Source organism: Rhinolophus hipposideros (genome assembly GCF_964194185.1).
Source record: "Rhinolophus hipposideros genome assembly, chromosome: 4".
NCBI lineage: Eukaryota > Metazoa > Chordata > Mammalia > Chiroptera > Rhinolophidae > Rhinolophus > Rhinolophus hipposideros.
In genome coordinates, this window is record NC_138050.1 from 35,814,901 (window position 1) to 35,828,169 (window position 13,269).

The 13,269-nt window shown below is 33.5% G+C and overlaps 1 protein-coding gene across 3 annotated transcripts in view; it reads right to left on the minus strand.

The window, feature by feature from the left end:
- The window catches only part of TUSC3 (tumor suppressor candidate 3), a 154,130-nt gene that overhangs the window by 65,023 nt on the left and 75,838 nt on the right, over positions 1–13,269 (minus strand). For all 3 annotated transcript variants that reach the window (XM_081045702.1, XM_081045703.1, XM_081045704.1), the window contains exons 5-6: positions 12,720–12,860; positions 12,293–12,382 (exon numbers count right to left, since the gene is read on the minus strand). In XM_081045702.1, coding sequence (XP_080901828.1) covers positions 12,293–12,382; positions 12,720–12,860 — 231 coding nt within the window. The remainder of the gene's footprint in view (positions 1–12,292; positions 12,383–12,719; positions 12,861–13,269) is intronic.

The following is a 13,269-nucleotide window of genomic DNA, read 5'->3' on the forward strand; positions in this document are numbered from 1 at the left end:
GCCCAGTCTGTTGGCATATTTGTTTACTGTAGTCTTTTATCCTTTGTTTATCTGTGGTATCAGTTCTAACGTTCCCTCTTCCTAATTATTTGAGTCCTCTCTATTTTTTCTGAGTTAATCTAGCTAAAGGTTTGTCAATTTTATTATCATTTCAAATAAAACTCAGCTCTTATTTTCATCAATATTTTCTGTTTTCTATTTTATTTATGTTTGCTCTGTTCTTTATTTCCTTCCTTTTGCTAAGATTGAGTTTGTTTCTCTTTTTCTAGCTCCTTAACAAGTAAAAAGTTAGCTCGTTTATTTGAGATCTTTCTTTTAAATGAATGTAGGCATTTATTGCTATAAACTTCCATCTTAGTACTGCTTTTGCATCATACCATAGGTTTTGGTATGTTGTACTTTCCTTTTCTTTCAAGATATTTCTCAATTTCCCTTCTGATTTCTTCTTGATCCATTGATTGTTCAGCAGTGTGTTGTTTAATTTCCATATATTTGTGACTTTTCCAGATTTCCTCCTGTTACTGACTTCAAGCTTTATCCCATAGTCAAGACTAGTTTTGTGACTTATCATATGATCTCTCCTAAAGAAAGGTCTGTATGTGCTGGAGAAGATTTCATATTCTGCAGCTAACGGATGGAATGTTCTACATGTCTCTTAGATCCATACAGTCTCAAGTATGGCTCAAGTTCAATGTTCTCTTATTTATTTTCTTTCTGAATGATCTACCCACTGTTGAAAGTGGGGTATTGAAGTCCTCTACAATAATAGTATTTTTGTCTACTTCCTTTAGATCTGTTTACTAATATATTAAGCAATATATTATCAATATATTACCTAAATTTAATGAACTCTTATTAGATAACAACCTTATCTCATTATCATTTTTGGCTTAAAGTCTGTTTTGTCTGATATAAGTATAGCTACTCTGTCCCTCTTGGTTTCCACTTGCATAGAGTTATCTTTTCCACCCCTTCATTTTGAGCCTATAAGTGTCCTTAAAGCTGAAGTAAATATCTTACAAGTAGCATATAGTTTGGTGTTTTATTTTATCCATCCAACCACTCTATGCCTTTTGATTGGAGAATTCAATACATTTATATTTAAAACAATTATTGATAGGTAAAGACTCACTATACCATCTTATTGTTTTCTGGTGTTTTGTTGTTCCCTTCTTCCTTTCTTTGTCTTGCTGCCTTCCTTTGTCAACTGATGATGTTCCACAGTAATACACTTTGATTCCCTTCTGTATCTTTTCTGAACCTACTGAAGGTCTTTGCCTTTTGGTTACCATGAAGCTTACATACTATTTTATATATACAACAGTCTATTTTATACTGGTAATAATTTAACTTTGATCACATACAAAAACTCTAATCTTTCACTTCCCCCCTTTTATGTTTTTGATGTCACCATTTACATCTTTTTATACTGTTTGTCCATTAACAAATCATTGAAGCTATAGCTATTTTTAATAGCTTTGTCCTTTCACCATTATACTAGAATTAAGTAGTTAACACATCACCATATGACAGGATTAGAATATTCTGAATCTGATGATATGCTTACCTTCACTGGTGTTTTGTATATTTTCAATGTTATTAATTACTGTCTTTTCAGTTCAGCTTGAAGAACTTTTCTCAGCAGTTCTGTAAGGCAGGTCTAGTGATAATAAATTCCCTCAGTTGTTTATTAGAGAAAGTGTCTCGCTTTTATTTCAAAGACAACTTTGATGGGTACTTTTGGTTGGCAGTTTCTTTCTTCTGTACTTGAATATATTACCCCTTCTCTCTAGGCCTGCAAGGTCTTTGATGATATATCTGCTGATAGCCTTCTGGGGATTACAATAAGATTTTTCTGTTACTTTTAAAAGCCTCTTTTTTAAAATTTTAGACATTTTATTATAATGTGTCTTTGAGATTTTTTTAAATTGAAATTCCAGAGTTACCTATTAGCCTCAGAACTTGGATGTCCAAATCTCTCCCCACATTTGGTAAGTTTTCAGCTATTATTTGTAAGCTTTCTACCCACTTTTCTCCCTTTCTTCTCCTTCTGGGACTCCAATGATGCATTCATTATTTTTCTTGATGGTGTCCCACACGTCCTTCAGTATTTCTTCATTTCTTTTCATTCTTTTTTCTTTTCACTCCTTTGATTGAATAATTTGAATTGATCTGTATCTAGCTCGCTGATTCTTCCGTCTGTATGGTTAAGTCTGCTGCAGAAGTTCTCTATTCAATTCTTCAGCTCTGATTATTTTTTCAGAACAACAAAAAAATCTGTTCTTTGTTGGGCAATTTCTGGATCTCCATTCTCTGGGGTTAGTGACTGGATGTTTATTGTATTCCTTTGGTAGTGTCATGTTTCCCTGATTCTTTGATCCCTGTAGACTTTTCTAGGTATATAAGCATTTTAAGGAGCAGTCACCTCTTCCAGACTTCATGGACTGACTTCGATAAGGGACGACTTTTACCTATGGGTGGGTGCACAATGGAATCAGCTGTCACCCTGAATCTAGTGGTTCAGGGCACCAGGTGGGGGCGAGGGACATGAAGTCTCTTCAGCTCAGGTCAATGGGCATGGAAGTAAAGGTTAAAAGGTACCTAGGTTGCATCTTGTATCACAGGGCCCTGAACTAGCTGCCAACACTGCTCCTCAACTCCTGAGGGGACGGGAAAGGACTCAGGCAGCTGATGTCTTATACTTGTATAGCAAAAGAGGCCTGGGAGGGCTGTTGTTGGTATAGTTCCCAGGCTCTAGTGGAGTGGGTAGGAATTCAGGCAGTTGGCATCAGCTAATGCAGATACAGATGGGGTGAAAGCTAGGGCAATTTCCAGGTGGTCCACTGGCTTCATCAGTGGCAAAATTAGCTGAGTTTTCCTCAGAGCAGGTCTTTGTATAAAGCAATCACTCCCACTCTGTGTCTGCAAGTAATAGCCCCTGCTTTTCTTCCTTGATCCTAGCTAGCTCTATACATCACCTTTGTTGGTCTGGGTGGGGTGAAACTGAAGCAGACAGTTGCAAATTTCCTCAAAAGGCTGGAGAAGCTGTTTGCTCACACTGCTCTTCCTTTTTACCAGAGGGGAATTCTTTCTAGATGGGAAGTTCCTTCTCATTGGTGAACAATGCCAGCGTAAGTGATGGGATGACACAGGCAAAATGATGCTGTCTACTTTCTCTTCTTGTACGATTAGTCTCAGGTTTTTGCTGTTGTTCCACCATGTTGCTAAAACTTCCTAAGAGGATTCTATAGGTCTCGAAGAGCTGGTTTTACTTGTGGATAGCTATCCAATCATTGATCTTTGTGGAGGGACAAAGGCTGTGTTTTCCTATGCTGCCATTTTTTGCAAGTACCACTTTTAAAAGTCACATTAATTATCTCAGCCTATTTTATCCTTATTAATGCTAGATTTTATGCATATGATAGATTTTGATAGCTGGACACGTAAAATCCAGGTTGTCTGGAGTTTTACTAGGATTAATGAAACAGTAAAGAGGGAAAGAGGTAAGAAAGTTGCAAGTTTTTAGAACTATGGTGAATGAAAGAAATGCCAGGGAAAAGAAAAAAAAAAACTTTCTCTAAAATGAGAATACCTTTAGTAATGACTTAATAATCAGTGATGAAGTATACATTACAACTCACTGAAGAGTTACAGGTAAATGATTACTAGTTGTATTTATAGTGTATTTCAATAAAATGCATAGTTTAAAATATGTTGAAGGTGATCCATGCTTTCAGCACTTAATATATTAACCAATCAGCAAACTAGACATAAAGAATGGTTTCTAGGGGTCAAAACCTAAAATATAAGCAATATAAGAATATCATGAAGACACATCACTATGAAAGATGAAAAACACTTCACTCTCACATAAAAATGAGGCACTGATACAGGGAAAATACTTTTAATATTAAAATATACTGTCACATACTACAATTACTAAACAGGAAATATTATTTTGAGACATAATACTTTCAAAAAATTTAGGTGCCACCGAGATTACCATGATAAAAATGCAGATATTTCTTCTTCATATATAAGGTTTGAAATAGTTTGTATGAATTGAACAGTTGTAGGTCTCCTATAGAATAATGGATAGTATGGCACTACGTGGTAAATTTTACATATTTTCAGATACTATTAACATTTTTTTAAAAGCATGTACCATCTTTGTTCCAATATGAATTTGAGTATATGAGAATAAGTTGTATTCTCATATTTATTTAGGTATTCATTTGCATATCCAATTAAATTGAACTGGACAGATATGTATCTCAAAGTTTAAGAGCACAGGGATGTGATGCAATCTCATCAAATGGGGAAAGGATTCGTAAAGGTTCATACATAGTTCACATTTGGAACCTGAATCTGTAACTTAAAGATTTAATAAGTACATAAATTACAAATCAAATATCAGACACAATATACAGTGACTATTTATTTCATAATGTTCCCTTTATTAAAATATTGTTTTCATTCTGTTAGTGAAAGAAAACTGTAATGTTACCTTTTAGAGCTTTTGACAGATTCTTGAAAGATTTGATGTAGGACACAATTTTATTTCTTGGCAGAAATAAAATGTTGCTTTTCACAGTAATTGCTTCTTTGGGAGAGAATTAAAGCATCTTTGCATTATTAACACAGCTCTGCTAGCACATCAATTATAAAATTCATTTTAGGAATGAGGCTTATTTTAGAATATTATGAATTTCAACGGTGGTTTTTTTTTTTACTGTTTTTACACTCAGGGATAAATAAAAATATTATAAGTTATAGTAGAGGCATACGATATTTTAAAATTGTTTTAAAACAGTTTATGGTATACATTAACTCTGTATTTCAATACACAGTTTAGGATAAATCCAAAATCTTTCAACTAGATTAAACTTCAGTACATGTACTTAATAAGTCTATATAGTCTGATAAAGAGGTTTTACAAAGATGAGTAACATTCCCATTCTGTGGTTAATATCATTTCATCTAATTAGTGGACAAGATTATGCAAAAAAAAATGTGATATAAAACTGAAAGAAATAAATGAGACAAATAACTACCACGGCCATCCACAATAGAACTTTATATTCATCAGAAGTCATAAAAAACAACTTTATCAAAAAGAAAAAAAAAGGAAGAGGGTTTTATAAGTGTAGAGAAAGGAGGAATGTTATTCCAAGATTACTTATAATAAAACATATTGTGTTTACTGTAAACCAGAATTAACAGAAAACAAAATACATCTGATTCATTTTTCTACCTGCATTCTATTCTAATTTATCTCTTTCTCTGTGGGAGGGTAAATTCTTCTTCTCTTTTTTCTATTTTTTCTTCTGAAATCACATTTATTCTGGATTCTCAGAAAGAATATTTAACTGTATTAAAGTTTGACATATTAAAACACCTACCATTTTGTAGTTTTATAATTCCTCTGTGTATGTGCTTTCAAGGTTTTAATTACAAAGTACAAACAAACCTTACGAGGGAAAACCATTTTTTTTCAAATGTACTTACCATTTTTGAAATGCTGAAAATATAACCTGAGTTGCTGAAAATATAACCTGAGTTACTATTTGCAAAGAGATTTATTCATCTATTCAGCTATTTAATATCAATTTATCATGTGTGAAATTCTTTGCTAGGAGGTGATATAAATCACATGATCCTTCTTAATTAATTGCCAGGATCACAGGTAACAACAGTTGAAAGGAGGAATAGGAGCAGTTTGGGTTGGCCCCAGAAGTTGGTAATCAAGATGAGCTGGAGGTCAGGGTCAAGAGTGCATGTAGTCCACTGTGAAGATGGAAGTCAAAACGAGGTGGAGAGGAGGTACGGTGGAGATAAAGGCAAGGAGTTTTACCAAAGGCAACTAGACAAAAACTTTAGACATCAAAAGGAATATTGTATGTCAACTATAAGGAGAAAAAAATATATATATGTATATGTATACATATACATATATATATATATATGTATATATATACACATATAGAGAGAGAGAGAGAGAGAGTCACATAATCATGGAAAGTAGAGTACAGCATAAGGAAGAAAGTCAGTGGTAGTATAACAGAGGGGTCACCTGAGATTAAAAAAAATAAACACAGCAACAAAAAGATAAGGTAAAGCTTGCAAGAGATAACATGCAGGGTCATAGCAACAAAGCAACATAGCAACAAACTAAGGCAAAATTCTAAAACAATTCCAATTTCTAACACCATGCAATGAAATAAGCAAGGCTTTAATGACTAAGACTTGGGCAAATCCATATCATACTGTGTCTCTCCACTAGTCTATGAGCTCCAGGATGTGTCTGTACTTCCAGGGCAAATATAGTACTTTTAATGGGCTCTGAACAAATATTTATTGATGGCAAAATAAAGGAATGAATAAATCAAAAGTTAGAATCCCAATTCCAAACTCCACCATAAGTTTTCTGCATATCTTTAGTATATTAATTATTGTCTTTCTGACTTGTTTAAACATTGTCTTTGCATGTTGACACTCTTTGTTGGTTGTATGAAGATTACAACAAAACTAGTAAATATGCTTGCAAATATTTTTATACAAAATTATATTTAGTTCAAATAAGCCCATATAATTTTTAACTAATAACTAAAATATGTCCCTCAGAGAGCTAGCATATACAAAATCCCTGTGACATGAATGTGTATTATGGCTGCCTGACACAGAAAAAGTGCTTTATTAATGATAAATTTTAGATTAAGCAGCATGCCATTTTGCAATAAAATGCTGTTGCATGTGCACACAGGACACAGCTCTTAGCTTTATTAACAACTAAACTATAACGCAGTGAAATTTTTTGGATTATATTTGGTAAACCCATAGCAATCTTCAGGAAGCAGCTAAAAGCCATATCTTGAAACAAAAATCCATTTATATTATGTTGGGAGTTATAACCTAAGTATAAGCTTTATTTCCTTGAATGCATTTCCTTCAAGATGATTGTTTTTTTAACAGCAGAAAATATCTTTATGTCCCATGTAACTACACAGTTGTATAGTTTCCCTTCAGCTACACAGTAATGACTGCTTTTCTGATGACTTTCATGCTGTTAAGTGGACCATTAGTACTTGACTTGTGCCATTACATAGCATCTTAATAGTGACAAACAAATAAACTTGCAAATCAGCACAGCATCGTACTGCCTGCACTATTAATTTTCTTTACATTCTCTGTATTCATTTACATTATAAGTTCAATGCAGTGAAACTTACTCTGGTAGCATTTTTAAATTCTTCTATACATGTCTTATTCCCCAATTAATATATGAAAATGAACAGTCACCAACATTACAAATATGTTTACTATTTCTAAATACTAATAGCTAAATGAAGACCCAGCAATATACCCCACAGTCCTATTAGGCTTGCTTGACACAGTTTAGTCCAGTTAGAAAACTGAACTGTAAAAGCTAGAATCAGAAGTTCAGAGCTGACACAGACCCATTACATATCGATTCTGTCATGGCCACAGACCACGCACCATTCTGACCAATGTTTCCCTAAGTGCACACTGTTGATCATAAGGAGAATGGGCAGGAGGGATGAATAGCTCAGGGGACTGCAACACATACCACTTCTGGAAAATAAAATGCAAAACACAAGCCCTGTTGACAGAGCATCAGTAAGAAACCTTCTATAAGGGCACAAATTATCTATTCATCTATATAAGAATTGTTAAAACGGGCAGTAAGGATGGATAGAGGTAGGTATTCTAAAATATGTATACATTTTCTACACTTTTCCTTGCAGGACTGTTTATAAGTCACAGATGATATTGGCTTAAATAATTATTCACTATTGATAAGAAATTTTGAACATTTGTTATTTGTTTTCAGAACATATCTTAAAAACAGCAGTTCAAAAGTATGTTTCTTCATGATTTCTTTTCTCTGCTTTGGAATCTACTAGAAAAGAATAAACTTAGCACATTATCAGACGTTGCAGGAGACACCATCTGAGTGCCCATATTCCTGGCCCTGACAATGTCATGCACTACAGCCTGACTTCCGTCACCAGCACTGCCATTTCTTTGGTTGGATTTCTTTGACAGTTGATGTCCACCAGTTTGGGTAGGCAATGCATTCCCCAAGGAAATAGCACTCAATAAGTGGTGAGAGTTGGTATATAAATATCTCTGTTTTCCTCTCCACTAGGGTAGAGGAAAGCTCTATAGCTTAATGCAGTTCTACACTGGCTCCCGGAGATTTCCCAGCAGGAGTAAGCTTCAGCCGCCTTTATGACTAGATGCCAGTAGTGGGTATGTGCCCCCACAGTTGTGACAACCAAAAATGCATCCAGACACTACCAAATGTCTTGGAGTTGGTGGGGTGGGTGGGGGAGAATTCATCCCTGCTTGTCTGACATGAGTTTTATAGTCCAAACATCCCTTCGCTACTTCATGAAAGACAGCCAATCAATCTAAAAAGGCAGTAAAGTTTAATGTGGCACTGAAACATAAACTACTTAAAACTAACTTGAACTTGTACCTAACGTTACAAGGTTCCAGAGTTAAAAACATGGAAAAAATAGCAAGGGCTGTGAAGCTTATACTTCTAAGACATTACATTACTTGGTGTTACAAAGAAAGAGCTACAGTTTTTCATGTTTTGGCCCAACAGTAGAATCTCTTATCAGCTTGTATTTCCCACTAGTAGCTTGATATTGCAATGACACTATGAGGCAGAACACAAACACTCTGGTAAGATAGAAAACAGATGCCATGTGAGGTAAAACAATATTTCTCGGGGAACAAATAAAATAGATGTAAGCATACTGGTGAAAACAAAATCAACTTTAAGGAAGTTCATAAGCACAAAGAAACTGCACATATGACCATTTCAATAGTTCCAGATGTTAATGGAATTTCTCTTGTACTTTGTAATTCTGTTGCCAGTTTTGCATTTTGATGAATCCCTATCAGTGTTTTAATAAGAAGGAAGGCAGAATGTATCAGGCACCTGGGATCTGCTACCATCATAACCCTGAAAATCTCTATTCTATTTGGCTGTCATTTTTTTATAGCATCACCTTGGGAATGTTATACTAGACCTATTCCCTTTGTTAAACTGTGTGTATGTACAAGGTTTACATATATGGCATTTGCCTAACGTAAGAAAAACCCTACTCCATTTTCAGGGGCCTTTTAAACTTTCTGCTTATATTTTGGATATCCAGACTGGCTTTTAATGTTCTGCATTTCGTATTTCTCATTGCTCTATAGCTTAATGCAACAACATTCTCTTTAGCCCATTAGCTATAGATAGGCAGTGCGCTTTACATAATATGCTCTCTCTCCTTGATGAATTGACAGCTTTAATTGGTACCTAGCTTTTATAATTTTCTAACTTTCCATATTGAGCATTTGTTAATTTTATGATCAGAAAGTAAATTTTAAAAGAAAAAATTGAAATAGAAAAAGTCAAAGTATCATATTTCAAAGACTATTTGGAACAATCAGATCATAGAGAAATACATTTCAGGACTATACCTGGCCATACATAGCTTTAAAACTGTAAGGTTTTATTAGGCCTTAGCTGTATTAATTGAAAGGAATGTGAAAATTATGGAGGTTTCATGACCTTTAATCCATATTTAGTCAATATCTGTACAGAAAATAGTGCGTATCACCTATGATTCATAGTGTTTAACTCTCAGATTTCTTAGAGATTTTATCAAAAATATAAGATGGATTTTAGCATCGGTATTTAACCACTGTTAGGAAATATATCTATATATACTATATATATGTAAATATATATAATGTACATGCATATATACACACATATGTATGTATATGTGTGAAATTTAAATTTATATTTTAAAATAATTTAGTCTAATTATCAACATAGTCTTCAAATGACTCAGTCATGTTACAAGATACACCATTCTACCTTGACTATTGTCTCTTAGAATGTTACTTTTCCTCTTAGAATGTTACTTTTCCTCATTTATAAAATTTTATTCTATTTCACTGAACGAGGTAAATAGCCTCATTATAGTTAATTTCAAGTCCTACATGGGACTTTCTCTTTATATATACATATATATATATATATATATATATATATATATATATATATACACTAAAAAGAAACCATTTGCTATTATCCTTGTACTAGACAATCATTTTAAGTACAAATTCTGAACCACTAACCGGTTCATTAATAAAGCAAAGTTAATGTTCTATTTTGTTCCAGTAATATAAAAACACATCATTATGCAAATCAATTCATTAAAACAAAACTCAAATCACAAGTATGTTGACATTATGCATATGAAAAAGCAGGAAGTTTGCTAAAATGTTAAAAGGTAAAATAAGACAAGAGTTATATATTAATGAGCAAAGTCCTCCTGCCCCTTTCAACAGTGCTGTACAGGCAGGTTGAAGGCCTTGTCTATGCTGCTTGGCAATTAATCTCTCACAAAAGCCTAAAATTGTATCCACAACTCTGGCCAAGAGAACACTCATGCAATCGTCTTTGTAACAGGAAGTTCCTGTATTTCCAAGACTTACAATTTCTGTTCTTCAATCTGTATACTTTATTCAAATGTAAGAAAAAATATATTTTTATACAATATATGGGGCAGGGTGAAGAGTTTGGGACAAAAATTCATATTTTAAATATTTTGCTTATAGGCTTAAATTTCATCATTTCTCTAACTTTTGATTAAGATCTTGAAAAGCTAAAAGTTTTTCCCTTTTAAAATATAAAAAGTTGTATTTTCTTGTGTTATCTGGGCCTTTGGAGTACCTTTACTTAAAGGCCATTGCAATCTCTATAGACAAGAGTTATTCATTTGTGTGAAGAGTTGAAGGTAAGAGAATAACTTATTGCTAAAAAAAATTCTTCAAATTAGTTTAATTTTGAATATTAAAGGCACTCAAATTACTCCTCTCTCTTTAATGACAGATTTAAAAAATATGTACACCTGGCAAAAACCATGTTGGAATGGCTATGGCAGCTGACTATCCAGAGGCCAACTTAGTCTCCACACCCTTGCCATCTATAGGAAATATCTGAAAATGTTCACAAGAATATGAGACTAAGTTTAAGTTTATGATTATTACATAGTATCAATGACTATGACTCTGATAATTTGCAACCAGTCCCTAAAACCTGATTGGGTATTCAGGAACATGCAAGGAATAAAGTTAATTAGATCCCTATATCACAAAAGAAGTTCAGAGAAAGTCACAATGTAGGAAGAAATAACTTGTTAGTTTTCTTTGATACTAAAAATATATGAAGTACTGTAAGCAATGAAGAAAAAACCTTATAAGCTTATATACATTTACAATAGAGAATTTGTAACATGATTTGCCATGTGATAATTGTATTCTGATCAGAACCACAGTTTTAGAAATTATTCCAGGTGTAATGGTGATATGTGGTTATGATTTTTAAAGAAGACTTTATCTTTTAGGGCCACCTACTAAAATATTTATGTATGAAATTAAATGAAATGATATGGCACAGTTATTTCAAAAGACTCCAACAGCAGGTAAAGAGAACCGGCTGGGAAAATAGATAAAATAAGATTGGTCATGAGTTGGTAATTGATTAAGTTTGGTGATGAGTAATGAGGGACAGCATTCCATTATTCTCTCAAAACCTGAATATTTTCCAAAAGCTTGAGGAAAAAGGGGCATATTTTCAAACAGTTATTAACCTTCACCAACCTAACACTAAGGCCTCATAGACAGCATTTTGCAAATTTGATCTATTATAATATTTCCCACCCACCAAAAGGAAAGGAAAGACAACAAACTAAGTTATATATACATTCAATAGGAGTTACTAATGTGCAAGTGATTTAACTACACATCAATTTCACTTTCACTTTCAATTTTGAGGCAAACAGTTCCTAGCATTCTAATATAATGACTACCCGAGTTCTTAATAATTATGTTTTAATCTCTTCTGAAGTAAATTATATTTACCATTGGTGGGATACTGACTACAAACTATTTTATTTCCTCTTGTGGCATTACATATTATTACCATAGCAGTATACAAAGTTGAAAAACTAGATTATGCATATAAATTTGAAGTGGTAGATACACTGGTTTTTTTTAATCAAAACTAAAGCAGTCTTCACCTTAAAAAATCAATATATTGTATATGCGTGTATGTATATGGCAGAGGTAGTAAATGAAAAGAGAAAGAATATAGATTTACATGTAAAATCCTTTCTTACTAAGTACTTAACAATTTCTGACTGCTATAGGAGCAGGATTCAAGTTGAGAATATTGATGCTTAGGACATGTACCTACCACTTGTCCATTGTGTGGGTTCTTATGAGCATACGGAGGTCCACGGATATGATTCCACATCTGGCCAGAAGTCATAGCAAAGACTATACACTGAAAGACAGGGTACGATGTGTTTCCATTATAATAATAATCTGGCTCATTTTGTTACTATTACAGTGTTTCCCCAAAAATAAGACCTAATTGGAAAATAAGCCGTAGTATTACTTTTCAGGATGCGTGTAGTATAAAATAAGCCCTAATGCGTCTTTTGGAGCAAAAGTTAATATAAGACCCGGTCTTATTTTTGGGGAAATACAGTAGGGCTTATTTTATATTACGAGCATCCTGAAAAATCAAGCTAGGTCTTATTTTCAGGGAAACATGGTATACAACTTATACTACTATACAAAATAGAAAGAAAAAAAAAAAGTACAATGTGATAACCTACCAGAGATACCATGGCCCAACCGGTCTTGTTATAGATGAATTCCAAGTTGTTCCTTCTTAAGTAGAGCAAACCACCAACAAGGGACACTAACAGGGCCAAAGCAATGGTGCCAGAGTAGTTGGGTGGTCTGAAGACACGAATCTGCAAAAATGCAATGAAAATCTTTAAAGTGAAAGAAAAATATTTTTTCTCTTGACCATATTCTAAGTCCTTCCAGTCTTCACATAATTTACAAAGGTGCCTCTTTACTTTTCATACCTGGCACTACCATTTCTTTTACTCTTTAGAAGTCAAAAATATATACCTTAAAACATAATGACTATGTAAAAAGACTCACTCTTCATTTTAGGTGAATACAGTTGAACATATGCAAAACCTACTTATATTCATCCCAGAATTGTTCTTCATTAACGCATGGAAAAGTGGGATCATCTGGTAAAGAGTAAAGGTGAGATGGGAGTATATTATTTGTATTATTTCAAATTGGGACTTTTTAAAAAGGCTTCTTAGAAATAGCTTTCTTGAGATATAAACCACATACCACACAATT